At 43.8% G+C, this 27,987-nt stretch overlaps 1 protein-coding gene across 2 annotated transcripts in view; it reads left to right on the forward strand.

Moving 5' to 3' along the window:
• The first annotated feature begins 13,902 nt into the window (after positions 1–13,902).
• LOC147440196 (ATP-dependent zinc metalloprotease) overlaps positions 13,903–27,987 on the forward strand; it is a 73,146-nt gene continuing 59,061 nt past the window's right edge. The window contains exons 1-3 of one of the 2 annotated variants that reach the window (XM_086529979.1): positions 13,903–14,464; positions 14,562–14,621; positions 14,716–14,964. In XM_086529979.1, coding sequence (XP_086386105.1) covers positions 14,032–14,464; positions 14,562–14,621; positions 14,716–14,964 — 742 coding nt within the window. In that variant the 5' untranslated portion in view covers positions 13,903–14,031. The remainder of the gene's footprint in view (positions 14,465–14,561; positions 14,622–14,715; positions 14,965–27,987) is intronic. The other variant, XM_086529978.1, reaches the window with a different exon arrangement.

A 27,987-nucleotide genomic window follows, 5' to 3' on the forward strand; every position in this document is an offset into this window, starting at 1 on the left:
CAAATGCAAGCTACTTTGGACATGAGGCCTGGACAAACTTAGAAGAGAAGGACTAGAGTAACCTTTCCAAATAGGGAAGGGCTGATCTAACCTTAGTCTTTTGCTTTTTCCTTCCATTAATTAAAAACCTCTTTGAACCTTCTCTTGCAAAGTAGGTTTCCCATAGGTTCTTGAAGATTCCCAACAAGATAGTTGACATCTCTTCAACCATCATCAGTGGTCACACCATGTGCTAAATCCAAGTTGTCAATATTAATCATATTCTCTTGATTATGCTATGCCATGATTAGGGTTTCTTTTATGTGTATGCTAGCTCTTTCCTTGGAATTCCAAAACCTTGGCCACTTCTCCTCTTAACCCTTGAAAAATAAGCACTCAAGTAACTACCCTAGTGGTTTAGAATATTGTTAAATGCAAAGAGTAGTGGAGTGGGTTTAATAGTGCTAAGCTGACACCAATTCCTATCGAGCAACCAATAGCGCAATAATGGTTAAGCTACAGGTAATTCTAAAAAGACTCCATTATTAAGACCATAGTTCTTGATGATGTTCCCTGCACCTTGTAAACAGGTATGCCAACTGTGATAATAAATCCTAGTCCCACTTACCCTATTGCAATGAACAACTCCAATCTTTCAGAAAGAACTGTGGTTGGGATGGAGGTAGATGAGAGTGAAAAGAAGTATTTTTAAGCAAAGAATTAGTATTTGGTATATAATTACTCCACGAGCAAGTTCTTAGCATAGCTAGAATAGTAGTGGTAGTAGTAAGAAGAAGAAGAACTCTCGTGTATCTTTTTGCTTGGATTTGCATCCATAGCCAAGAGCTTGCGCATAGAGACCCTCTCTTGAGATCCCATGTGAGAGGGAGAGAGGAAAGACTTGCTTTGCCACAAGGGGGCACTTGAGTGAGAGAGAGAGAGAGAGAGAGAGAGAGAGAGAGAGAAAATCCCACAAGACCTCTCTTTTTTCTCATCTCCCACTTGCCAAAAGCTCTCAAATGGAATGCTAGTGCATGGACCAATGACAAATGAAGACATGTAGTGCAACTCAATGCTTATGCTAATAGATGTTCCTTCCTTCCTTGCTAATCTTGTACAACTTGCCTCTTCCCTTTTGACTTATCTTTGGTAAGTGCACACACACATACACACTTTTCCAACTTCCCGAAAGCTCTCAAATGAAAGCTACTTTGGACATGTGGCCTAGCCAAATTTAGAAGAGAAGGACTAGCATAACTTTCTAATATAAGGAAGGACTGATCTAACCTTAGTCTTTTTCTTTTCCCTTCCATCAATTAAAAACCATAGACTTACCTTTTATTTAACTAGCTCATGTGTGCAAGACTTTTGCACTATCCTTTGGAGGCTCTAAGAAGTTGACTCTGGCTAGAGTCTACTTGCTAAATTAGGATAGACTCGTAAAATAAGATTTATCCTTGGACTTAAGTGCTTCATCTCCTGTGAAAAATCTTCAGAATAGTCCTTGGGAGGTTCTAAGAAGCTTGTCCCAAAACCTCCTTAATTTACTTTATCTCTAGTAAGTTAAAATTTACCCTAAGGCTTTCTAGACTTCATACTTGGAGTCTAATGAGTAGATTTGATTGCTTGAAATTTATGCGGTTAGTTTCTATTTTTAGACTCCTATAATTGCTCTAATTAACCCCCTTCCCAACTCGTTACCATCTGTAGAAAACCATGCTTTTGAATTCTATTAATAAAAGGGTCACTTTCTTTTACAAAGTATGGCCTTTAAATCCTACCCTCTACTTTATTTGACGGATTTTACCATAGGAAGGCTTGACATCTTCTCAAGCTAGAAAACAATTCGGTAAGTTAGCAAGTAGGGGCTACCATCTGAATTTTATTCAAAATTAAGTAAGAATCTAAAAAGATGCAGTCGATTCAGCGCCAGAGAAGAGGGGCATTTGTTACGTGGAGGCCATGCATCTCCCTTTCCAATTTGGATCTCTCTCTCTCTCTCTCTCTCTCTCTCTCTCTCTCTCTCTCTCTCTCTCTCTCTCTACTCACGACAAATGGTGTAGGATCCAAAACAGAACTAGACATTGTAGCTTGTTGCTCCCGTCTGACGTAGGCACCAAAAGAGGATAGAGCGTGTCCTAGGCAGCATGAGCGAGCAACCTTTTTTAGGGCGATTTACAGGCACGAGGGAATGCACGTGGTTTTGGGGGGGGGGGGGGGGGGGGCTATGCCCAAAACCTTCGATTGAGCAGGAAGGTTGTGTCTTGCTTATGCAACAATTAGGGAGGGGTGGAGACAGACGCCATGGGCGCCATCTAGTTTTGTGTGCATGTCAGTAGCATGGAGGGGAAAGCATGGCAATCATGTAAGGGGAAGCCGGACTCAGGGGGAGAAGATGAACAAGGCAGAGCAAGGGGGAGGGAGGATGACGGATCGCGACAAGGTATTAAGGGTGGGGAGGGGGACATTCTGTAGAATCTTCTCAAAAATTATTTTATTAAATTGTGACACCTCCATATATTGAAAGAAAATCGCAACATCTAAATTTTTTTTGAAACCAGAATTCCCAAGCCACATATTGGTCAAGTGAGAAAAAAATAATTTGAAGCTTAAATTTTTGTCGATTTAAATTTTTGATTTCCAAGATAACAACTTGCCCCTTAAATCAAAGCCAGTAATAAGAGTTGCTACCTACCAAAATGACATGTACATACACTTTTTTGTTTTGCCATACTCACTGAAATGAGTAAGTTGAGATCAATTAGAAAAATAAAAACATACAACCACCATGCTCAGGATGAGCCATGAAGTTCCAAAAAAAATACCAGAGTACCGTCCTGGGGGCTTTTACAGGGAGCCCCCAAACCCATTACAACATACCAAAACCATAACGTTCAGTGGCTAATAACCAAAACATAAATCAACCATCTTAAACAACAACTAACTGCCAAAAAAGAAAAAGCCATACTGAGCACCTTTAGACCAGCAGTCGAGAGAAAACACCAAGTAGTTGATGAATTGAGAAGCCATCATTAACGAGAATGCTGCCACATCCAAGGCAATGCCCACAATCGCCCACATCTCAAGGCCAAATGGAGACCAAAAGTGATCTATTCCACAAACGCCCCCTCCCGCGCGGCCAAACAAGGTCCAAGAGAGATCACAAGCATTCGAGGGGTGCCTCGCCCCTTCCTCCCCTATTGACGATGCCACCAACATGCCAAATTTCTACCACCAACGTCGCCCACCTCGCCAAACAGGGGCAAAGATGCACTTGAAACCCCTCTCCATTTCTGCACAAGGCATGGAGAGGCGACCTCCACCATGCCCAAAAATGAGGGGGCGGTACATAAGGAGCAGATGAAAGCTAGTCGGGGCTGTCGGGCCCTCCACCCCAGGGGTACCAGTCTCGCAAGGGTGTCACCACCACATTCGCCTGTCACTCCAACCCGGTCGCTGAGTAACCGCCCTGCCCCCGCAGGCCAAGCTATGGCCCCCCTGCCCCTTGCACCTCACATGCTGCAATAGCCTTTGCTGCAGAGCTCCCCCCAACCCTAAGACATGTACATGCACTTATCAAAACTTGACAAGCTCTCAAGTTAATTTGTATTGGTGAACACCTTTCCAACATACAACACTTTCTCTAGATAAGTATTTCATCTAATTTTCTTCGTATCAATTCAAATATTTAATGTTATCACTTGCACCATAGTGCACCATCTTGAAGCGCCTAGTATACCCGAGCAATTGCTTTACCTGCAACAAAGCCTAGTTCTCATGAAAATTAATTTCTAACCTTCTAAATGTATTTTATTCGGCCACTTAAGTATGGAAAAATTAAAAGAGAATAAGAGGAATTGAATAAAGTGCTTAGAGACTTAGTTAGATCAAAGGCTTGGGACCAAAGGAAAGAAGTCTATAAAAGAGTAAGGATAATCGCTATTTAATTATCTCAAGTCAAAGATATAGATGTTGGAATTAGGGTTCCAAAGAAACGCACATAGCTTGCAGAAGACGAAGGAAGCTCAAGGCACACAATAGAGAGTGTGTAACTTAGTGTGCAATGGAAAGATAGATAGCCCTAGAGTGATGGGCGTATATACAATGCTCGGGGGAAAAAACCTCCTAAAGAGGGAAAAAATGCCCCGGCGGTCCTAGTGTGTTCACACACATCACTACCACATGTATATGGTAACAAATCCCCCCTGGAGTGATGCGGTGAACGAGAGCTGGCACATGAGTAAAGGGAAGTGCCATGCCCTGAGGACATGATCAGTCCACAAAGGGGAGTAAGCCCAAAGCTTTGCGGAAAGCTTCAAGCTTCTCACGAGACAATGCCTTTGTGAAAAGATCTGCAAGGTTGTGCTGTGTTGGCACATAAGCCAAGATGATCTCTCTTGCTGAGAGCCTCTCCCTGACATAGTGGTAATGCACCTCAATGTGCTTTGTGCAAGCATGAAAAATTGGGTTCCTCGCAACTGCCAATGCGCTCCGACTGTCAGTGTAGATAGTGTTGGCAGTGTCCTGTCCAACACCCAAATCAACCATAAGGCGTCTGAGCCATACACACTCAACCGTAGCTGTGAAGACTGCCCTATACTCAGCCTCAAAACTCGAAGTGGCCATAGTAGGTTGCTTCTTGCTCAACCATGATATACATGAACTACCAAGCATGAAACAAAAACCACTTGTGGACACTCGCGTGTCAAAACAACCAGCGTAATCTAAGTCCGAAAAAGCATGTAAGTCTAGCGGCAATGATCCCCCCTTGGGATAAAACAAGCCAAGATGTAAAGTGCCACTAAGGTAGTGGAAAATCCTCTTGACAGCCTGTCAATGCTTAGACCCTGGGCTATGGATAAATCTGCTGACCTGTGAGACTGCAAACTGAATATCTGGCCTCGTGTTGCATACATAAATGAGGCATCCAAAAACAGTTTGGTAAAGAGTGACATCAACAGGATCGCCAGCCTCATGTAGACTCAACTTCAAACCTGTTTCCATGGGAGTGGCAATAGGTTTGCAATCCTCAAGTCCAAACTTACATAGTAATGTCTCTATGTAACTTTTCTGACACAAGGCAATACCACCATCACACTACTTAAACTTTATACCCAAGTAATGATGCAAAAAACCCAAATCTTTCATCTTGAAAGTAGCATTCAAATCAGCCTTAAATTCAACAATATGTCTCTCATTTGGTCCAGTGATCAGCAAATCATCCACATAAAGAACCACAATGAGAAGTACATCACCCTCACGCTTTACATACAATGTGCTTTCTGTTGGACTGTTACGAAAGCCTTGTTTGACCAAATGAGTGTCAGCCTTCTCATACCAAGCACGAGGAGATTGCTTCAACCCATACAAAGCCTTCTTACATCCGCACACTTTGTCCTCTTGTCCTTTTATGACAAAACGGCGAGGCTGCGTTACATAAACTTCCTCAAATATGTCACCATTCAAGAAAGCAGTAACAATGTTTGATTGATGTACATCCCAACCAAAATGAGCTGCCAATGCACATAGAAAATGCATAGTAGTCATACGACAAGTGGGAGCAAAAGTCTCTTCATAATATATGCCTTTTTGCTGTGCATAACCCTTTGCAACAAGTCGAGCCTTATGGCGATCGATCTCACCATCCGGCTTGCGTTTCAACTTGTAAACCCACTTCGTACCAATGGCCTTTTTGCAAGGAGGCAAATCACATAAAGTCCATGTGTCATTTTCTATAAGTGCATCATATTCTAATTGCATGATGGCAGCTATCCAATTTTTTGAATTATGTGCTTCATCAAAAGACAGAGGCTCCTCAACATCATGTAAGCTAAACACAGCCAAAGAATAACAAGCTGATGCATAAGATGCATGGCGAGAGCCTGAACGAGTACGGCTAGACAAAGGTGCATCCAATTTACTGTCACGCAAAGTGTGCACCAGCCATTTTGGCATACCTCTAGCCTGCTCATTTTCAGCCCATCAAGTACATCACGTACATCTGCATCAGTAATAGGCTGATCTATAACATTTTCAGAAACCCCCATAGGCTGTACATTTGCCTCATTGGAAGTTACATTCATATTTCCACCACTGAAAAGAGGCAACAAAGTGTCATAAATGTCTTGTGAGCTTACAGTACTGTCTCTAGTACATGACAGCAAGGGCTGAATAGAATCTTCCACAAACACTACATCCCGTGAAACCAGAATACGTTTTATTTGCGGATGATACAACCTGTAACCTTTGCTTTCAGCACTATAACCAACAAAAATTACATTTCACAGCCTTATCATCCAATTTTCTGCGTTGTGTTTGTGGCACCAAAGCATATGCCAAACAGCCAAAAACACGCATGTGCTCAATAGAAGGCTTTCTATCATGCCATGCTTCATATGGAGTAATAGAATGCAAAGCTTTCATAGGACACGTGTTAAGTACATAAGTGGCACACATGACGGCCTCAAGCCAAAAAGAATGCGGCAAAGCTTGACTTTTGACCATACATTGTGCCATTTCCGTCAGTGACCTGTTTTTCGTCTCAGTAACACCATTTTGTTGAGGTGTATAAGGCATTGTACATTGGTGTTTTATCCCACGACTAGCCAGAAATGCATTAAATTCATGAGACATATACTCCCCCCCTCGATCGGAACGGAGGGTGCCCATAGTACATTTTGAGACATTTTCAGCCATAGCCAGAAACTGTTTGAAGCACATAAAAACTTCGGACTTTGCTTTAAGCGAAAATACCCATGCATGCCTGGAGTAATCATCAATGATAGTCACGAAGTACAGGTAATTGCCCAAGGACAGAGTTTGCATGGGCCCACAAACATCACTATGCACAAGCTGCAACCTGCATGTGGCCCGAACTGAACCATCCTTTGGAAACTTAGAACGTTGCATCTTACCCAAAATATAGCCTTCACAAACATGTTTGACAGGTGCTTCAAGAGGTGGCAAAGAAGCAACCATATCAGATTTTTGCAAACGCAGCAAACTGGCAAAATTCAAATGACCAAAACGTGCATGCCAAAGTTTTGCATCTGAAATAGCCCTTGAATCTGCAACAACATTTGCAAAATTTTGTCCACACTTATCATACAAAGTGATCTTATACAGCCCATGGAACAAAAGGCCAGATGCAACAATTTCATCACCAAAACTGAGATCATGAACTGTACATCTGTCATCCACAAATTTGACTACAAGTCCAAGTCTAGCAAGTGCGGATACAGACAAGAGATTCTTCTTGATCCCAGGTACACAAAGTGCATCAACAAGTGTGAAATAATTTCCATTTGCAGTAGTAAGCACAATCTTTCCAACTCCCTGAACCGAATAAGAGGCATTGTTGGCACAAGTGGCTGAATTCCCATGAGGGACAGACTCGAGAGAGGTAAACAATTCACGATGTGAGGTAATGTGCTTTGTAGCACCACTGTCAAAATACCACACATGTGAATCTGTAGCAAAACTGACAAGCATGCATCATGGACAGCAGGATTGTAAGTGCACTCTGCGCTAAAAGCCCATTCTGCATTAATATCAGCATTAAAATCTCCTTTTACAGAAGACTCAACAATGGCTGCATTTGTAGTGGAACCAGCATTTGCAGTGGACCTAGCCTATTTTTCTTCTTAGCCTCTTTGGCCTTCAACTTAGGACACGACTTGATCAAGTGATCATTAGCTTTACAATAATGGCAACGCATCTTCCTTTTGCCCTTATCACCAGAATTTCCAGACAAATTGCTACCAGCAGCAGAAGCATTAGGAACATAATTTTTGCCACGCGCAGCAGAACCATATGAAGTGGTTGCATTACTGTTACCACCTTTTCTTTGAGAAGCAATAAAAGCCTGTTCAACTGCACGCTGCCTAGTCCTGTTTTTTCTGGAAAGTGACTCTTGCAACAGCAATGTGCATAATGCATCAAACTTGACAACTTCAGGATTTCCTTGGGTCATCAGTCTCCAAGTACTTGCAGAAGTTTGGTAGGAAGTGACTCTTGCAACAACAATGTGCATAATGCATCAAACTTGACAACTTCAGGATTTCCTTGGGTCATCAGTCTCCAAGTACTTGCAGAAGTCTGGTAGGAATCTGGTAAGGCATCAAGAACAGTCTGCACAAGGGAACTGTCTGAAATGACTTCACCTGCAGAAATAAGTTGCTCATTGATATCCTTGACACTAGCAAGGAAAGTGTCCATATCATCTTCCTCATGCATAATCTTCGACTCCAGCTCTTTACGCAGCAAAGCAATTTTAGCCTCATTGCGACTTGCATAAAGACCAGCCAAAATATCCCAAGCCTGTTTTGTAGATTTTGTTGAACGGATGTGAGGAACCATGGTGCGCTTCACAGACAACGCAATCAATGTATGAGCTTGCGCATCCTTAACATCCCAACGAGCTTGTTTTGCCGTAGGCAAAACAACTCTAACAACAGCAATCCTTGTAGCAAGACCTGCAATGTCCTCAACATCGCCTACATCCTCAGAACCAGGACGTACATCAATGCCCTGCACAATGTTCCAGACGCCCTTTGACACAAGAACCTGTTGCATCATATAAGCCCACATAGGGTAGTTGTCCCCATCCAACGTGTCCTCAACAGCAAACATCTTGAACACATCTGTGTTGTTGTTGTCAGCCATGGTAAATGTTGCACCTGATGAGAAAACTGCCCAAAAATAGGAGAAACGGAGCGGGAACAACACGTGCTATATAGCACAAACCGTAAAAGACTATAAGGCACTTGTTATGCACAAAATGGCACTAACTGAAATTTTGCACAAAATGACGAAATAGCCTGTGCAATATTGCCTGTAGTGAAAACGAAGGCCGAAATGAGCCCAAATATAAATCTGAGCAGACCAAGCTCTACGAGCTATCCCAAAATATTTGTCGACCTGCGAACGCTCGTCAAAGCTCACTGAAATCGGAGAAAGTGAGCAGGCGTGTACTGGAGCAGCTTGCGACTAAGCCCTGGAGGACGCAACCTGCTCTGATACCAATTGTTGGAATTAGGGTTGCAGAGAAACGCACACAGCTTGGAGAAGACGAAGGAAGCTCAAGGCACACAATAGAGAGTGTGTAACTTAGTGTGCAATGGAAAGATAGATAGCCCTAGAGTGATGGGCGTATATACAATGCTCGGGGGGGAAAACCTCCTAAAGAGGGAAAAAATGCCCCGGCGATCCTAGTGTGTTCACACACATCACTACCACATGTATATGGTAACAATAGATCAAGGAGGATAAATCTATCCCGAGCAACCTCGATCAAAGGTACAGAACCAAAGATAGCGATGTGAGGAGGAAAGGGACTTGTAACCTGCTGTAGGGGGGCTTTTTAGCTTGTGCTATAAAGAGAAAAGTCATTCAGAGCCCAGAGCACCCATATTTGGTACCATCTGTAAGTCTTCACCCTTTGGTGTGTAAGCAAAGGTTCCCAAATAGCCTTCGAGAGACAAGATCCTTTATAGACTTCCTCTCTTCCACTTGATTATAAGCAACTTGCCGCGTTGAACTTCTCGTGGATAACCTTCTCAAAGAAATCCAAAATTACTTTTGGATATGTTAATGAAACGTATCTTTTCAATTAAAGCTTAGCTTCATGCAATCTTCTTGTAAAAGCTTCATAGCCATACCTTATTGAGCAAATCCAAAATAACTTCAAAGCTTGTCACATTATGAGATTATCACAACAAATTTTAGCCGATTTGTAGTTGGTGATTTTCAATTCTTGTCCCTAACCGATCAGTAGCTGATGCCAAAACCTTTGAACCAAATCTTTGATACCCATATTGGCCAAGGGGTGGGATAACCTTCTCTACTCCATTGGGGTTCAATTACACGTGTGCACACAAAACCATCGCTATCACTCTTCCCAAAAGTTGATGCATCAATAAGTGTGGGTTCATATGGGTCGATGGCAAAGAAGAAAAAAGAGGCATGCATTCCTTGTGGCGCACACCCATTGAATTATACATTTATCATAATCCTGCCTTTGCCCTGTCGAGCTGGCGGCAAAAGAAAAAGGAAAAAAATGCGGTTGGGCTCGTTCGAACCCATCCTAAGGCTAAGGTACCCCCCACACGAGAGGGGGTAATGGTTATAAAACATTTGAATGTCAAGTCTTGCTTATTCACACATGAATCCAAGGGGGGGTAACATTCGAATTTGTAGAAGGGAGGAGGGGGTAAGATCCCCATCCTACTTCGTACTTGTGGGGGTCGGAGGGGACCGCATTAGTCATGCAAGGGATAGTCACACTATGTGAGGCACTTTCTCTGTAAACCGACTACAATATGTGTTTTTTTTAATTTTCGTACGTTAATACTATTTTTATTATAGCAATGTTTGTTGATCGAGTTAGGGCTTACCAAAAATAATTTTTCTAACTAAAGACAATAAGGGCACACCCTAAGCTTTTTTTGTTTTGTTTTTAGGTCACAACTCAAAGGTTTTCAAGTATTCACACTAAAACTTATAAAACTTTGCCGATTTACGTGAAGGAAAGCATGGAATCTAGCCGATGTTTTGCTATTTTAAGTACTTTCAATAACACTGGTGAAATTTTACTAGCTTCTAATTTTCTTGCGACAAACATCAATGGTTTAAACACTTATTCACATATACAGTTCACCTCCCCGATATCTGACACCCATCAGTATGAGTTGAAGTTGGTTTGTTCACACTTGCATAACATTACTCACATGATGGATTTTGCTGTTGACCTTTGTTTTCAAGAAATTGTTTAGCATTTGCCGATTTGGATACTAGTCACTTCTGCAAACCACCTCCAGGTACGTAATTTATCGTTGTTTTCCACGGTATTTTAATTCTCCTTAATGAATCCATTCTTATATATATCTATGGCTATCATATTTCTTAAGATCTCATCAATTACGCAACATATCTTGTCTGCATATACTACAATGACATCCCTTAACATACTCCTACAATAATACTCACTTTCTCTACTTGCTTGGAAGTTTATTTTGTTGGTGCATATATTTAAGGACACAACGTCAAGCAGCTTGCAATAAGGATAATACCATTGGACAATTTGAACTTTTACTTCTTTCTCATATGGCATATGAAATTAAGAATCCCTAAAGTTCGTGCTTGCACTGCATGTAATTTCCATTGAGAGGATTTGGCATTAAGCTATGCAGCTGCTCATATGAGTTGCGGTGTTTTGAGTTAGTGAACAAAAATTTGTAAGTACTCTACTACTCAACTACACTCCAATGTGGTGTCACACATGTAGTACATGTTTTGTCTTTTTATGTCTTGTTTAGTCCATTGGTCACATGTACACAGATCCGCCGATTTAGGCAGTGTGTAAATGCTCATCTTGGTGTAGACTCATCGATTTAGGCAACAGCAGTTATCTGTGCAGATCCACCGATTTAGGCAGCACACTAAAAAAATTTACAGATTTACAATGGTAAATGCAGATTTGCCGATTTAGGCAGCATTAGTGTAGATTCGTCGGTGTAGGCAGCACGTCTTATTGGTGTAGATTCACCGGTTTAGGCAACACCGATCACAAAATCATGCTGTAGTGACTGGCCACCATTGCAACTGGTATGATTTTGTTACCCGGGTATACTGCAAAATGAAGGATATTTGGATTTGGATGTGGAATTGGTATATGATGATTTTCTGTCGCGATAGTATTTACGGAAGTGAACTTGAGATTGATGACAATTGGTTTATACAATGATGAGTGTGACCAATGATATCTTGATTCATTTGGGTATGATATATACTGCTTATTCTAGTGGTATGGGACACCAGAATAGGTAGTATGTGGATGACGACAAGCATAAGCAATGTTGTCTAATTTTATGGATTTTTCTTTTAATTTCATTGTTTTTGACAAGTATTGTTTGCAGATTTGTATCTTCGCAACTGAGGACAGTTGCTTTCCAATGGAAAGGTATGTTATGGAATTGATATCTTATTTATTGCAGCTATGACATGTGGAAAAGATTGGACCGAGCTAGGCTTATGCGAATGTAAATATATATATTGTTCAAGTGCTCTTTTATGAGCTTTGGCCATTTATGACTGGCCGGCCGGTTTGTACTCATTTTGACCATTCAAGAAATCTATAAATTAAATACGTGCAAGAGGGAAATGGTCACTCTTGCATGGGGGGAGATTGCACCCAATGTCTGCGTTGCTCTTCTCATCTCTCTTCTCTTCTCTCCTCTCTCGACGTGCCGACGTAGCACTCCGCTCTAGGAGGTGTGCCTGTACGCGCTCTCTTGCTCTCTCCCACTCTCTGTCTCTCTCTATTTGTGTTGTGCTCGATTATGGATTTGTGCGAGTCGGCAAGTACGTAGATTTAGTCGTGTATGTCTTGCTATGTGCTATTTTTTAGTATTTTGCAGGGCAACCAGGCTTCCGGCTGTAGCAGGAGCTAGGCCTATGCGAATGAAAATATATACATTGTACATTTTATTATTCAAGTGCTCTTTTATGAGCTTTGGCCATTTATAACCGGCCGGCCAGTTTGTAACCAATTTGACCATTAAAAAAATCTATATAACAAATACGTGCAAGAGGGAAATGGTCACTCTTACACGGGGGGAGATTGCACCCAGTGTCCGCGTTCTTCTTCTCTCCTCTCCTCCCTTCTCTCTCGTCGTGTTGGCGTAGCACTCCGCTCTAGGAGGTGCGCTCGCAACCTTCTTTTCTCTCTCTACCACTCTATGTCTCTCTTTGTTCGAGTACGGCATTGCATACGCGCTACGGGTTTGTGCGAGGTATGCCGATTTGTGCTTTTCATGGATTGCAACATGTTATTTACGTATTTTGCAGGGCAACCGCGCCTTCCGACTGTAGTAGTGATATCAGAGCCTGCTACAAATGGAAGACGTGGCGTCCCTGCAAAATATGTAAAATAACATGCTACAGACAATAAAAGGATAGATTTTCATACCTGACGCGTCCGCGAGCACATAATCGACGATATACGCGAACAAAGAGAGATAGAGAGCGAGAAAGAGAGAAAGAAAGCCTACAGGCGCACCTTCTAGACGGAGTGCTATGCCGGCACGACGAGAGAGGAGGGAGGAGAGGAGAGAAGAAAACACACAACACTGGGTACAATCTCCCCCGTGCAAAAGTGACCATTTCCCTCTTGCACGTATTTGTTTTATAGATTTCTTGAATGGTCAAATGTGAGTACAAACTGGCCGGCCGGTCATAAATGGCCAAAGCTCATAAAAGAGCACTTGAATAATAAAATGTACAATATATATATTTCCATTCGCATAGGCTTAGCTCGGTCCAGTCTTTTCCACCTGTCAACTGCAATAAATAGTAAAATATCAATCCCATAACATACCTCTCCGTTGGAAAGCAACCGTCCTCAGTTGCGAAGATAATAAATCTGCAAACAATACTTTCGTGCGTTAATACGCAGCTATAATACTATTTTTATGCTTTGAACTCACAATACCTTGCCAATAAACATATGCGCTACATATTATTGCTTCCAAGCACACTTTTTGTAATGCTCAAATGCCTTGGTCGTGCTCCTATTTAAACACACAACAAAATTGCTTTTGTTAGTTCTTGCAAAGCGTGAAACTACTAGGTGGGACGAGGCTCTTGTGTGGGTGCCGTGCATCCTAACTTCTAAGTCTAGTCAGAGCAAGGCCTAAAATTGCCAGGCATAGTAGAAATTTCTTTTGACAGACAATTTTTTAAGCCCCCTTTCATATGCTTGGTGTAATGCGATCAACTTACATATTTTGCCATATATAACGTAAATTTAAGGATATAATCACGAAAAATGACATACAATTTCAAGATTCTAGCATGTCAAATGACAGGAAGTTTTTTTGAAGCACCTGTTTTGACAGATAAATTAGCCCTTGACAGGAAAAACAGGTGTCAACCTGAACTGTCAGTGTCGGAAGTTCTAAGGCCTTCGAGTGTGAAGGGTTCGGGCAGGCCAAAAAAGTTCACACTCATTTCAAGGTCGATCACCAGCAGCAGTAATATGCATGATTGCGACAAATGGCAGCAGCGTTGTCAGTCGCCGGATTGCTCAACCTCGAGACGAGCTCAAGGTGGACATGCACAAAACAACAGTATACGAGAAGAATACTCGCCAGTTTCAAGCAGGAGGAAAGGATAGGCGAGAGGGTGTGGAGGGAGTATGGCAAGGCCGTGCGGAAGAAGGACCTGAAAAGGGCCTTGGGGATTCTGGAGAGTGTGCAGATAATGGAAAAATGGAGGGAGCAACCCTCTTTCTTGGACCTAGGGCAGCAGCAGGAAGAAGCCGAGGAGGAGGAGGAGGAGGACATCATCATTCCTAGCCCCCCTCAAGATCTTAGGAATGTGCTGGATACTTGCATCAGTGCGACTGACATGACGCTTGTTGCCAGGACGTATGAATTTCTTCAGAATAGAGGATTGTTGCCCGGCTTTGGGAAATGCAAGAATATCAGTACGTGTCCCTCCTTTTCCCTTTACTTATTGCAATTTCCTCTTTGTGCTCTTTGTTGAACACTCACTCAGGATTGTGCTCCTCTCTGTTGTCGCAGCTGCTGAAAGCTCAAGAGATGTAACACCGGCAGCTTTCCTGGAGGCAACTGGATTGGATGGTAAGACTCTTGAAAATATGAATATGAAATAAGGAAAATAATAATGTGAGTTGTGAAGCCTATTGTAATGACCCTACATCCGGTTCAAATGCAGCATCCAAGTTGTCACCCAAAAAGTGGGGCTTAGCTGGAACTCCTTCGTTGCTTTTGGTGGGTTCAATAGTGGTTTTCAACATTTTGGTCAACAATGGGATAGACATTCGACCCTTTTTGGCTTCAATCTTGGCGTTTGGTGTGCTAGATGCTGTCTACCTAGGGGGCACAGGCCTTGCTGCTATCTTGGTCTCATGGCCCCCTTACAAAAGGCGCGTGTTCACTCATGAAGCTGGTCATGTTCTCGTAGGTAATATATGTTACGAATTTGTTCTGATTTCTGATTGTCATAAGTGTGTTCATTGTGAATAATATATGTCTTAATGCCACTGACGAACTTCATGTTTGATAACGTCTGCTTCAAAGAAGCTGAAATTTTTAAGGGTGCAGATGACAAATGTACATTGTTGATTGAGCATTTAGTTTGCACTGATTCATGATAGATGCAGATGTATTAAAGTTACTGATAGACTTCCATTTGAAATCTTTATAAAATTCAAAGCATGCTTGCTTTTCCAAAGAGGATGGTATGGCTCACCTTATTTCTCTATGTGAGAGAGAGAGAACCACTCCTGCACCGGGTGTCACAATGACTGCCCATGCACCCTTCACGTGGACATATGACTTGACTATGGAGGACCTAGCCAGTATCGAGGTGGCCACCGAACATTACCTGGGCCAATCATTGGTTGGGCGCATGGTGGACCTCCCCCCTTCACGTGGCACAGTTTAGAAATGGCTCCAGTTTGCTCTCTGTGGCTGCGAAGGCAGCATCGTGGAGCTCATCATGCTAGGCCATGGCATCTTTTAGGTGCAGCTTTCAGATGACTGCTGCGCTGAGTCTCTCTCCTATCGTCTTAGGAACCTAGCTGTTGGTTTTAGTGCGTTGGACACCAGACTTGGACGTTGAGGAGGAGTTTGATCGCTTCTGGTCACTCTCTCCTTCCCATTGCTGCCGGTCCATCTTATAGGTCGTCACTGGTGTAGCCGCTAGGTGGGGTGTGGTTATACTAGTTTAATTGGCTAAACATTGGCACACCTCGTATACAGGTCTACGCACCCGATGACACCCAATGTTCCAGATACAGTACGGCTTCACAATCCCACCTCAGAGCAAGTTCGTCTACAGAGGTGGGTGGTTACGAGACGCCCAGATCAGTGTCTCATGTGCCATCAGTTTGGGCACATGGTGAGATTGCCCTTTCTACCCTCCTCGTCGCCTTGAGCCACAACATCCCCCACCTCATGACGTAGCAGAGGGTTGGCAGAAAGCCCCTCGTCACCATACCTTTTAGGGGGACACCGCCTCCTGCAGCACCACATCCACCACCTCGACAACTTGGTTCCCTGACAGTTTCATAGGTTTCAGCTTCTCAGTCGATTCAACCACTACCGGACGGTGGACATACCCTCGGCTTGGTGGCATCCGCCCAAGACTACCTCACCTTTGGCTATGGAGACTGACTTCCCACCTCTGCAATCTTCACCAGCCCCTTCTTCCCTTCCACTATACAATGGCTACATATAGAGGACTGCTATTGTTTACCACTGGTTTTACCTGTGGACCATACTACCCCGATCCCTCGCACCATACGAGTATGGTCGGAGTTGACAGTAGTCTCCACACTGGGATGCTCTTTTGACCACTTTAGTTCTTGGTTTACAACTGCTCGCTCCTTTGCCACATGACAGCTTCTACGACCACTACCTCGTGATGAGGATGCACGGCTTCGGCAAGGGATCAAGAGAGCTCAATATCGATCTTCAGTCTTGTAGCTGTCATGGTTGATGTATGCCTTTGAGGTTTCAGATTTATCATTGGTTGACACATGGATTTACATATTGCCACTTGGAATATCAATGGCTTGCACCACACTAGCATCAGTGGTCCAGACAAAATTTGCTATTCGTGCCGTGGCCAAGGAGCTAGAAAAGCAACATGCCCTCACTGAAAAGGAGTTACCAACGTCAGCAAGAGAAGACTCTGCCGCCAAATAACGCAAGAGATCGCGACACTACGAAGCACGGAAGTCGCTTTTCCCGCGCAAGAGCGACAGGTACCTATTGTGGATTCACCATACGAATTGTTGTCGCGTGTTTGCAGGTACTTCATCGCGAAGGAGAAGCGAGAAGGCTTCGGCCTATGCTTGGGAATTCGGAAATTGTCTGCGGAGTCTCGACTCCGAGTACAGACGGAAAAAGGATTGAGAGCTCGTCTCTCGGATTTCCCTTACGGGAAGGAACGACCATCGAGACAGAGAATTAGAACGGAGGGTTTTTCTCCGGTTCTTGTGCTTGTAAAAAGATTCTCCCTAATAAAGGATTCTCTTTAAGGGGGGGGACCAGCCCATCTTCTGGTCCCAGTACTGTGTCGATCTTCTCACCCTCTCTCACCCTCTCTCTCTATTTATTTCTCTCTATATCCTTTGGCTTCAATATTAAGTGATAAATTCTATTTATCAGAGTATATTTTATATTGTTATGCGCTCCCGTTTGTGACAGCCTGTGAGCAGATATGATCCCTCTTTGCATTACATTATGTTGACAGATGAGGGAGAGCCTCTTACGTATAAAGAGGCAAAGACATGTGAGCACAGCGACAAGTAGGAGCTTGCTATGCAGGAAGAGATTAAAGCTTTGCATGCTAATCATACTTGGGATTTGGTTGAATTGCCCAAAGGAAGGAAGGCTATTCCTAACAAATGGGTGTATAAAATCAAGAGTGTTGATGCAAAACCCAAGTATAAGGCAAGGCTTGTGGCAAAGGGATATGTTCAAACCAAGGACATAGACTTTCAGGAAGTGTTCTCTCCCGTTGTGAAGATGACCACTTTGCGTGTATTGTTTGCCATAGTGGTTGCTCTTGATTTGGAAATGGACCAAATGGATGTACATACCGCTTTCTTGCATGGTGATGTGGAAGAAGAGCTTTTGCATGAAGCAACCCGAGGGTTTTGTTATTCCTGGCAAGGAACATATGGTATGTATGCTCAATAGAAGCTTGTATGGGCTGAAACAATCATGTAGACAGTGGTACGAGAAGTTTGATCGCTTTATGCTTAAACATGGTTACAAAAGAAGCCATGCAGACCATTGTTTGTATACCAAACGTGATGAGGATGGCAGCCCTATCATTCTTGTGCTCTATGTTGATGATATGTTGATAGCTGCAAAGAAAAGAAGCACTGTTGATGCTCTTAAAGGGCAGCTGAAATCTGCATTTTCAATGAAAGACCTTGGGGCAGCTGAACATATACTTGGAGTGCGTGTTACAAGGCAAAGAGACAAGCGCCTATTGTATTTGTCGCAAGAAAAGTACATTGAAAAGGTGCTGGACAGATTTAACATTGCTGAAGCAAAGCCTCTTGGTGTGCCATTAAAGCCATATGCCAAAAGCTCCAAGGATGATTGTCCTAAGTCAAAGGAAGAAGCCAATGACATGCAAAGTGTGCCTTACGCCTGAGCTTGTGGTTCACTTATGTATGCTATGGTTGCTACTAGGCTTGACATAGCCCATGCAGTGGGAGTTGTGAGCCGGTTTATGGCTAATCCAAGCAGGTTGCATTGGGATGCAGTGAAGTCCATTATGAGGTACTTGAAACAGTGTAACAGGGAACGGGGGGAACACGGTTCAAACGTTCCGAAACTGCGTTCCGGACGAGTCCTATTCCCGAAACGGAGATGGGAACGGAACGCCGTTCTGGAACGGGGTGTAACCGGAACGGTGTTCCGGAATGGGGGGAACGAGGCGGAACGGCGAAACGCGGGGCGGAACAGGCAAAAGTAGGCATTTGGGGGAAAAAAAGTGGGCTTTTGGGAGCAGATTTGGGGTTGTTCGGGGAACATATTTGGTGCAGTTTGAGGACAGGTTAGGGGGGCAAATTTGGGGGCAGTTTTGGGGTTGTTTAGGAGTTTATTTGGGACTAAGTTGAATGGAGGTAATTCAAGCCTTACTCTAGGTGGACCGTTTTGGCCCCGTTCCCATTCCGCCCCCCCTCCTCCTCCTCGTTCCCGTCCCGTTCCGGACCCTCCCATTCCCGTTCTCGTTGTCGTTCCGAGTAACTATAACTTGAAAGGGACTAAAAATAAATGCCTTTGCTATGGTAAAGGACCATTGGAGTTAAAGGGATTTTGTGACTCTGACATGGCTGGTGATGTGGATACACGGAAATCCACAAGTGGCTATGTATCATGGTGTTGTTTAGGGTTTAGGGTTGTTTCATGGTGTTATAGATTGCAAAAGATCGTTGCATTGTCTACTACAGAGGCTGAATATATTTCAGCCACTGAGGCTTCTAAAGAAGCTATTTGGTTAGCACGCCTATGCAGTGAATTTGTTTTGCTTGCCAAGGCACCTATGTTTGGTTGTGATAGCCAGAGTGCCATATGTCTGGCAAAGAATGCCATGTTTCATGCACGCACAAAGCATATCGATGTGCGGTATCACTTCATACGAGAAGTGCTTGAGGATGGCCTTATTACATTGGTTAAGGTCCATACATCACAAAATCCAGCAGATGCTCTCACTAAGTGCTTATCCAAAGCACAACATCATCTATGTATAGAGATGGTGGGAGTCACACATTTATGCCTTTAAGTGGGAGGTTGTTGGGTTAAAGGCCCAAATGGCCCCCTTTAATGTATATTTTAAAGGTTACTAACCTTTGGCCGAGTTCACGTTGAACTTGGCCACTAACTTTAAATTGGTCCTATACATTTTAATAAAGGGAATGTGAGTTCATTAAAAACTCACTCTGTAACAGACTTGGACACTCCAAGTCAAGAATCAACCGCGAAAGCACCAAATAACCACTTCAAAACAATTCATAGATCACAATAGATTTGCACTGGCCCGGCGAAGTTCCGTGCCTAGAGATATTGGCCCCAAAGACTGGCGCCCCTTTCGGTATTTCTTTTTATATTAATCAATCATCAAAGTACAAGAGAGCGGTTAGGGTTTCATTCTCAGACTCTGCGTCCAGATGCTCTGAGAAGTGAGGCCCTCACCACTAATTTAAAGGTTACAAGGGATGCCCAAAAGCAGAGCCCCAATAGCTTCAAATCAAAAGCAATTGCTCTCTCTCTCTCTCTCACAGAGAGTCAAAACATGAAAGCAAAAGCATTCTCTCTCTCTTTCTCATTTAAGTAGAGAAAAAGCGAAATTTGCGTCGCTCATCATTTTCCAATTTTTTTTTTTAAAAAAAAAATAAATTTCAACCTCTGCGATTTTCGGAAATTAGGGTTTTTGGCAGAAATTAGGGTTTGCAGGAATTTTAGGGTTTTTGGCAGAAATTAGGGTTTTTGCTGTCCGCCACGTCATCACTTTGTGACATACCCCCCTCTTGAAAGCATTGTAATCGACCGCGATTACGCCAGCAAAACCGACAAAAGCCATAAACCGTCTTAGCAGACACTGACTGTTGGTACCTACGTACTAGGAACACACATCTAGCACATGTACAGAATCGACAGTCACAGCACATGACATCACAGGACATCACTAGACATCATAGGACGTCACATGACATTCAACATTCATTCGGATCTTAGACCATGATTTATCGGCAATGTAGCTAGCAATCACATCTAGGTCCAATCGGGACCTCATCGATGTCCGATTGACTAACCCCTATTGCAACCATGTCTATTCGAGATCAAGTAGACCAAAATGCTGCAGTCATTTCGTCTATCAGTTCCTGCACTCACAAGAAGTCAAGAACAAATCAGTATCATAATCAGGAATTCCATTTCATAAAGTCATTCAGCAGAATACTGTCAGCTCTCAGTATCCCTGAAGCTCAAAGAGACATCAGTGACTTTAGTATCAAAATCGAGGCATTTGTTGACAAAGGAGTGGAGTGACTCCCCTCTTGTGCATCCCACTGCACCAGATCTCCGGCCAAGCTGAATTCTGGGTTCCGTTTGGAGTAGACTATGCTAAACCAAAACATTGAGGTAAAGTTTCACAATCCGAGGAGTATCTGCTAGGTTCTCCTCCTCCATCCACTTCGCATCAAATGCAGGAAAGTTCTTGAACTAAACCAAGAACCGCCTTCGGACTTTACCTTTCTTCGTATCATTATGTGCCAAAATCTGTTCAGGAACAAGGATCTCCTCGTTTTCTTCCACTTTGGGTTGCTCATCAGGCTCCCCATCATCAGGCACATCACCCTTAATAGGTTTCAAGAGACTCACATGCAATGCATTGTGAATCCTCCAAGTATCTGGCAGTTTCAATCGGAAGGAGACATCATTTATCTTGTCAGTAATCTGGAAAGGTCCGTAGTATCACATACTAAGCTTTGGAAAAAGCCTCTCCTTTCCCTTTTTCTTTCTTAGGCGTGCCTTCTCAAAAGTAAGAGCACCCAATCATCCTCCTTCAGTTTCCAGTCGCGACGATGGCGATCCGCTGCCTTTTTCTGTCGTTCTTGAGACTCCTGCAAAGTCTCGTGAACCTTGGCAAAAGTCGTATCCAAATCTCGCGAATATTCATCCGCTTCAAATTTCTAATCTTTCGTGCTCAGGAAGGATGGAACCTTCGCAGCAGTTTCAACAATCTCTCATGGCGTCTTCCCCGTCGAAGAGTGTATCGTGTTATTGTAGGAAAATTCCACCAAAGGTAAGTTCTTTTCCCATTGAGTCTTCTGATGCGAGATACAAGACTTCAATAAATCTAAAATCACTGAATTGGCAATCTCAAATTGCCCGTCAGTCTGCAAGTTGAACGATGACGAGAACTGCAACTGCGTGCCAGTGTTCTCCCAAATTGCCTTCCAAAACCAACTCATAAATCTGGGGTCTCTGTCGGAGAGAATCGTCTCAGACGTGCCATGTAATCGGAAAAATCATCGTGATCATTTTGTATTCTCGAGAGAGAAAAAAAAATGAAATCCATTTCAATATTTTCCCAGGGGCGGGTGGGTATGGGTAAAGGCTGTAACAATCCCTGTGCCTTATGCCTGTCAAACTTGACCTTCTGCCATACCAGGCAACTGCGCACAAACTCTTCCACATCCTTCTTGAGTCTCCGCCAAAAGAAATATCTCTCTACCCCTATCATGGTGGTAGCAATGCCGCGGTGACCCGTAAAAGGTGGACAATGGCATTCAGTCATAACCTTTTCCCTCAACGGCTGTGTAACGCACAACATAGTCTTTTTCATCAAGTAGCCTTCGCGAAGGCAGTATCCAGCACTGTCTCCCCATCCCGTATTCGTGTGAAAATATCTGCAAAATCTGTATCTGTGGCACACTGATCGACCATATCCTTGAAGCTCCTGTGATGTATCGCGGAAATAGCCAGAACCAACGGTTTCCGAGACAAAGCATCTGCCACCACATTCTTCTGTCCCTGCACATGGACAATCTGGAAGTGAAACTGTGACAAGATGTTCGCCCACCGCATGTGCTTTTCCGAAAGCTGCTTCTGTGACAAGTAGCGCCAACTCTGATGGTCTGTAAAGACAGTGAAATCCGCTCCGAGTAGGTAATGCCGCCACTGAGTAAGAGCGTGGATAACCGCCAAAAGCTCTTTCCCATAGATCTGTGCTGTCATCTCCGGCCTAGAGAACAAACAGCTCTCGTAAGCTATGACATGGCCTTCTTGCATCAAGACCGCACCCAGACTACGACCACAAGCATCACAAAATACTTCAAATGACTTCTGCAAGTCCGACAAAGTCAAAATAGGTCCCGTAGTCAATTTCTCTTTCAATGTCCGAAAGGCAGTCACCTCTGTGGGTCCCCACGAAAAAAGGTACTCCTTTCTGTGTCAAGGTATGCAAAGGGGAAGCAACCTCTGCAAACTTTCGTATAAACCGCCTCTAGTACGAAGACAGTCCCAAGAAGCTTCTAACTTCATGGACATTCCTCAAATCGGGCCAATCACGGATAGTCTCTATCTTGGTCGGGTCCATTTGCACTCCTGCTGCTGACACAATGTGTCCCAAAAAGTGTATCTCTGGTATGAAAAATTCACTTTTCTTTGCATTAATCACTAGCGTGTGATCTCGTAATGCCTGAAAGACTTGAAGCAGATGATCTCTGTGTTCTGGCTCATTCTTGGAGAAAACAATGATGTCGTCAAAGAAAGTGCCAACAAATAGCCTGTACTCTCGAAAAATCCTATCCATCATCCGGTTAAATGTCGCAGGAGCATTGGTTAAGCCAAAAGGCATCACCAAAAACTCAAATAACCCAAAAGTCGTCCGAAAAGCTGTCTTGTAGACATCTCCTGGCGCTATCTTGATCTGATGATATCCACTCTTCAAGTCAATCCTGCTAAAGCACGAGGATCCCTGTAACCTGTCGAGTATATCATCGATCCTAGGAATCGGAAATCTGTTCTTGATGGTGATTTTGTTGAGAGTGCTATAATCGATGCACATTCTCCAAGATCCGTCTTTCTTCAAAACCAACAACGCTGGAGAGCAATACGGTGAAGTACTAGGCTGGACAAGACCCTTTTCCAAGAGGTCTTTCATTGAGTTCATAATCTTTTCATTCTGTACTCGGCTGACACGATAAGGTGGCCGATATGGTGGCGTGCTTCCAGATATCAGATCAATGGTATGATCTTCAGGCCCTCTCAAAAGCAATCGGCATGAGCGTGGAGAAAAAATCTTGGCGTTCTTTTCTTCAGGTCAAAACATATTCAACCTTTATCCATCGTTCAGTTCTCCCAAAAGAATGAGTAAGAAAACTGAAGTTCATCAAGTACAATCTCTAAGCCCTTCATTTATCAAAGTCGCTTTCTCGGCCCGGTAGTCAACCACGGCGTAGTTCTTGTGGTACCAAGGGATCCCGAGTAGAACGTCACTCGCGTGCCCTGAACACCCTTGTCATTGCAAACAAAGTTTGCCAATGCTCGGTGTAATGGCAACATCCCATCCGGGTGCCAGTCGAACTACCTCCGCCTGTGGCGTCAGTCTGTCGGGCGTAGTTCCAAATCGAGCCGCCAATTCCAAGTGAAAAGAAGTTGGCCTTGGCTCCTTCAAAAGAGCTTCCTGATCCTTCACTTTGCCCCGAAAGCGGCAAAGTTTGTACTTTCATTCATTAGATTCGGTGCAGGTCCCACGCCATGTGGTACCATTTCTGCTTTTCTATCTGCCTTTTCTGCCACATTCCTCAGCTGCTCTCGAACTCTCAGACCTGTCGTCGTTTTTATCATTGTGTTCATGTTCCCCGCATCCAAAGCACTTCCCCTCTCTGATGAAGCGAGCTCTCTCCTTAGGAGTAAGCTTGGGTTGTGCATCCTTTTTCTCTGGGTTGCTCTTTTTCTTTCTACGTTCATTCCCAGAAGTCTGTTCGGCTGGTTGTGTCATGGCCTTATCTGTGGGGTAGGTCAAACTGCCAGAGTGAATGGCAAAGCCCCGCTTCGCATGACTCATCAACTCCTGAATAGAAGCTGACTTCTATTCCAAGCAATGATCTCGGATCTCTGTAGGTAGACCCAAGGTAAACCGCTCAATCTGTTCTCTGAACGAGATCTTCTTGAATGAAGAGGCGGGTAGAAAAAAGCTCCAGAATCTTTCACAATAAGCATTGATTGTATCTTTCTTGGTCATCCGAAGATGGTTCCAAGCAGCTTGTATATCTCGCTCAAACTCTTGAGTCAACCAAGAAGAAATAAAAAGCCTCTTGAATTTCAGCCATAACTGGCACAGTCTTGCTTAATAGAAGCGTGGACCACCAAGTACGAGCATTCCCCTTAAAGTAAGAGGCAGCTCTCCGAATCTTGGAGTGCTCTGAATAGCGTCCTCCCGCGAAAGCGATGTCAAACTGCTGTATAAAAGACAAAGCCTTCGAAGCATCTGAGTATCCTGAAAAGTTTCAAACTTGATCGAGTGGCCACCTTCCTTAAACTCTCGGACTTTCTTGCTTTTATCTTCGAGAAAGTCATACTGGTTGGCTTTGTAAAAATTCTTCTTGTTCGCATAAAACTTTCCGTCATCGGAATCTGAGCTGTCTGTAGACGAGTCCTCAGTAGAACTGTCAGTCTCTGGGCGAGATTTAGCCTTCTTTGCCTTTCTCTTGCCCTTTTTAAAGCGTTGCTTCTTGCTTCGCTTTTTACCTTTTCTGTCTTCTTCGCTCGAATCCGAGGAGCTAGAAGAACTGTCAGAAGAAGAAGAAGAAGAACTGGGTAGGTCTTCAAACTTGACGCGCTTCTTCAATTTCTTTGCCTTGTCAAATGTCGACCGACGACCCAAATATCCCAGGAAGACAGTGCCTTTCTTCTGCTTTTTGCCGTGCTTTTTGGCTTTCTTTTGCGTGTCAAAAAGCTGAGCAATCCGTGCATCAACCACGTTCTCCAGTTCCTTCTCCGTATATTTCTTGGAGGCAGAAGGTTTCTTGAGAGCGGGTTTCGGGAGTGGTGTTGTGGTTCTCTGCCACTCCGTCTGTACCTCTTCCAAAGAGGTCTGGTTCATATATTTTGCCATCTTTGGGTCCTTGGCAAAATTGAGCATCATCTTTGTTGCATCGTTGATCAACTGGCGACGCTCTATCTCTCGCCGCTCCGCCTAAGTAGGCCAAGGCGGGCCATACTCTCTGCCTGAATCTTCGTTGTGATCCCAGCCCGCATCTCCAGATGCAGAGGGAGTCGACTGATCATTGCCTGAAGCCATAGGTGCCGTGGAAAAAAAATTTCGGGGATCGGATTTCCGTAGAAGAGAAATCGGCCGTGCTCTGATACCATTGTAACAGACTTGGACACTCCAAGTCAAGAATCAACCGCGACAGCACCAAGTAACCACTTCAAAACAATTCACAGATCACAATAGATTTGCACTGGCCCGGCGGAGTTCCGTGCCTAGAGATATTGGCCCCAAAGACTGGCGCCCCTTTTGGTATTTCTTTTTATATTAATCAATCATCAAAGTACAAGAGAGCGGTTAGGGTTTCACTCTCAGACTCTGCGTCCAGATGCTCTGAGAAGTGAGGCCCTCACCACTAATTTAAAGGTTACAAGGGATGCCCAAAAGCAGAGCCCCAAAAGCTTCAAATCAAAAGCAATTGCTCTCTCTCTCTCACAGAGAGTCAAAACATGAAAGCAAAAGCATTCTCTCTCTCTTTCTCATTTAAGTAGAGAAAAAGCGAAATTTGCGTCGCTCATCATTTTCCAAAAAATAAAAAATTTCAGCCTCTGTGATTTCCGAAAATTAGGGTTTTTGGCAGAAATTAGGGTTTGCAGGAATTTTAGGGTTTCTGGCAGAAATTAGGGTTTTTGCTGTCCGCCACGTCATCACTTTGTGACACACTCACTCATTCCCCCCAGCTAACGAGTAGCTCTCTCTCTCTCTCTCTCTCTCTCTCTCTTCGTTCTGCTAGGGCCCTGCTTCCTGCTTGCACTCGCCCCTCTCCAAGGTGCACACCTTGGACTTCTTCGCGTGCTCTTTCACTTGCACACACCGCTCCGCGCTCATCAAAGAAGTCTCGCTCATATATTTTGCCAATTTCAGGTCCTTCGCACAACTGAGCATCATCTTTGTTGCATCGCCGATCAATTGACGACGCTTCATCTCTCTTTGCTCCGCTTGAGTAGGTCGAGGCGGGCCATACTCTATTCCGGAATCTTCGTTGTGATCTCTGCCCGCATCTCTGGATGCAGAGGGAGTCGACTGATCCTTGCGTGAAGCCATAGGTGCCGCAGAAAAAAAATTGGGGATCGGATTTCTCGTAGAAGAGAAATCGGCCGTGCGCTGATACCACTGTAACAGACTTGGACACTCCAAGTCAAGAATCAATCACGACAGCACCAAATAACCACTTCAAAACAAATCACAGATCACAATAGATTTGCACTGGCCCGGCGGAGTTCCGTGCCTAGAAATATTGGCCCCAGAGACTAGCACCCGTTTCGGTATTTCTTTATGTATTAAATCAATGTCAAAGTACAAGAGAGCGGTTAAGGTTTCACTCTCAGACTCTGCATCCAGATGCTCTACAGAGTGAGCCCCTCACTGCTTATTTAAAAGATTACAAGGGATGCCCAAAAGCAGAGCCCTAAAAGCTTCCAGTTCAAAAGCAAAATTCTCTCTCTCTCTCTCTCTCTCTCTCTCTCTCTCAAGAGAGCAAAAATAAAATAAAGCAATGGGATCTTCTCTCTCTCTCTCTCTCTCTCTCTCTCTCTCTCTCTCTCTCTCTCTCTCTCTCTCTCTCTCTCTCTCTCTCTCTCTCTCTCTCTCTGTGGATTTACGTAGAGAAAAAGCAATGCCCACAAAAAGCTGCCTGGTGTAAATTCTGCAGCCCAAAAAGCACCTCTGCTTTCCGTAAGTCACGCCGGAAATTCTGGAAATCCGTACTGCTGCCATGTGGCATTTTCAGCCGCCAGTTTTAGTGTTTCAGCCACTTTGGGGTTTCAGCCAGCAGTTAGGGTTAGGGTTTCCAGAAATTAGGGTTTCTGCAGATTAGGGTTTTTGGTAGAAATTAGGGTTTGCAAGAATTAGGGTTTCTGGCAGTTTCTACTCACGTAGCCACGTCATCACTTTGTGACAATCTTGCTGAGAAGTTGCCTGTTGAGCAAGGTGCTCCTGCCGCCTCTTCTACCAATTAGTGCTAGCCTAGGTTTGCTTATATACAAACTTACTCAATTTGCCCTACCTACTTTTCAACAAAAGGCACTTGAATTAATAAGTGAAAAATGTCAAAAATAGGGAAACTAGGTTAAATGCATTGGAAAATTCCCGTGAAGGATTCTGATGGGAATGCTTATGATCATGCTGTGTGCAACCAGAGGATACGCATCTACACTAAGTGCCTGGGAATGCACGGTCTACGAACACACTCACAAAAGTGCCATAATACTTGCTAATCTAGATTGACTGGACTGACGGAACCCTTGTTATGAAGTAGCTTGTCCATGGACACATAGTGTTGGATGTGTCACGTGACAGTCTGACTCGCTTCCTTGAACTCCTTGGTTTTCTTGCTCATTTGTTCACTGTCAGAAGAGGACGTGCTCTCCTCCTCTGAGTTGCTAGATGGCCTCTCTAGACTTTTTCAAAAATGTGCTTTTCTTGTTTTTCTTGCTTTTGCTCCGCTTCTTTCGCCTTTTCTCATCCTCACTGGAACTAGAGGACGACGAATTGTCGGAACTCTGTGAAGACGAAGAAAAATTCGTGTCATCCTCGAAACGAGCATGCTTCTTGGATCTACTTGCCACCTCCAAAGTCGACTTCAGACTAAACAACCGGGGAAATCCGTCGATTTCCTCTTTTGCCGAGAGTGCTTTGAGCCTTTCATTATCTGGTTCATCTTCTTTTCAAGAGCTCTGT

The sequence above is a fragment of the Adiantum capillus-veneris genome, chromosome 15 (genome assembly GCF_014529385.1).
Source record: "Adiantum capillus-veneris isolate H3 chromosome 15, ASM1452938v2, whole genome shotgun sequence".
Lineage (NCBI taxonomy): Eukaryota > Viridiplantae > Streptophyta > Polypodiopsida > Polypodiales > Pteridaceae > Adiantum > Adiantum capillus-veneris.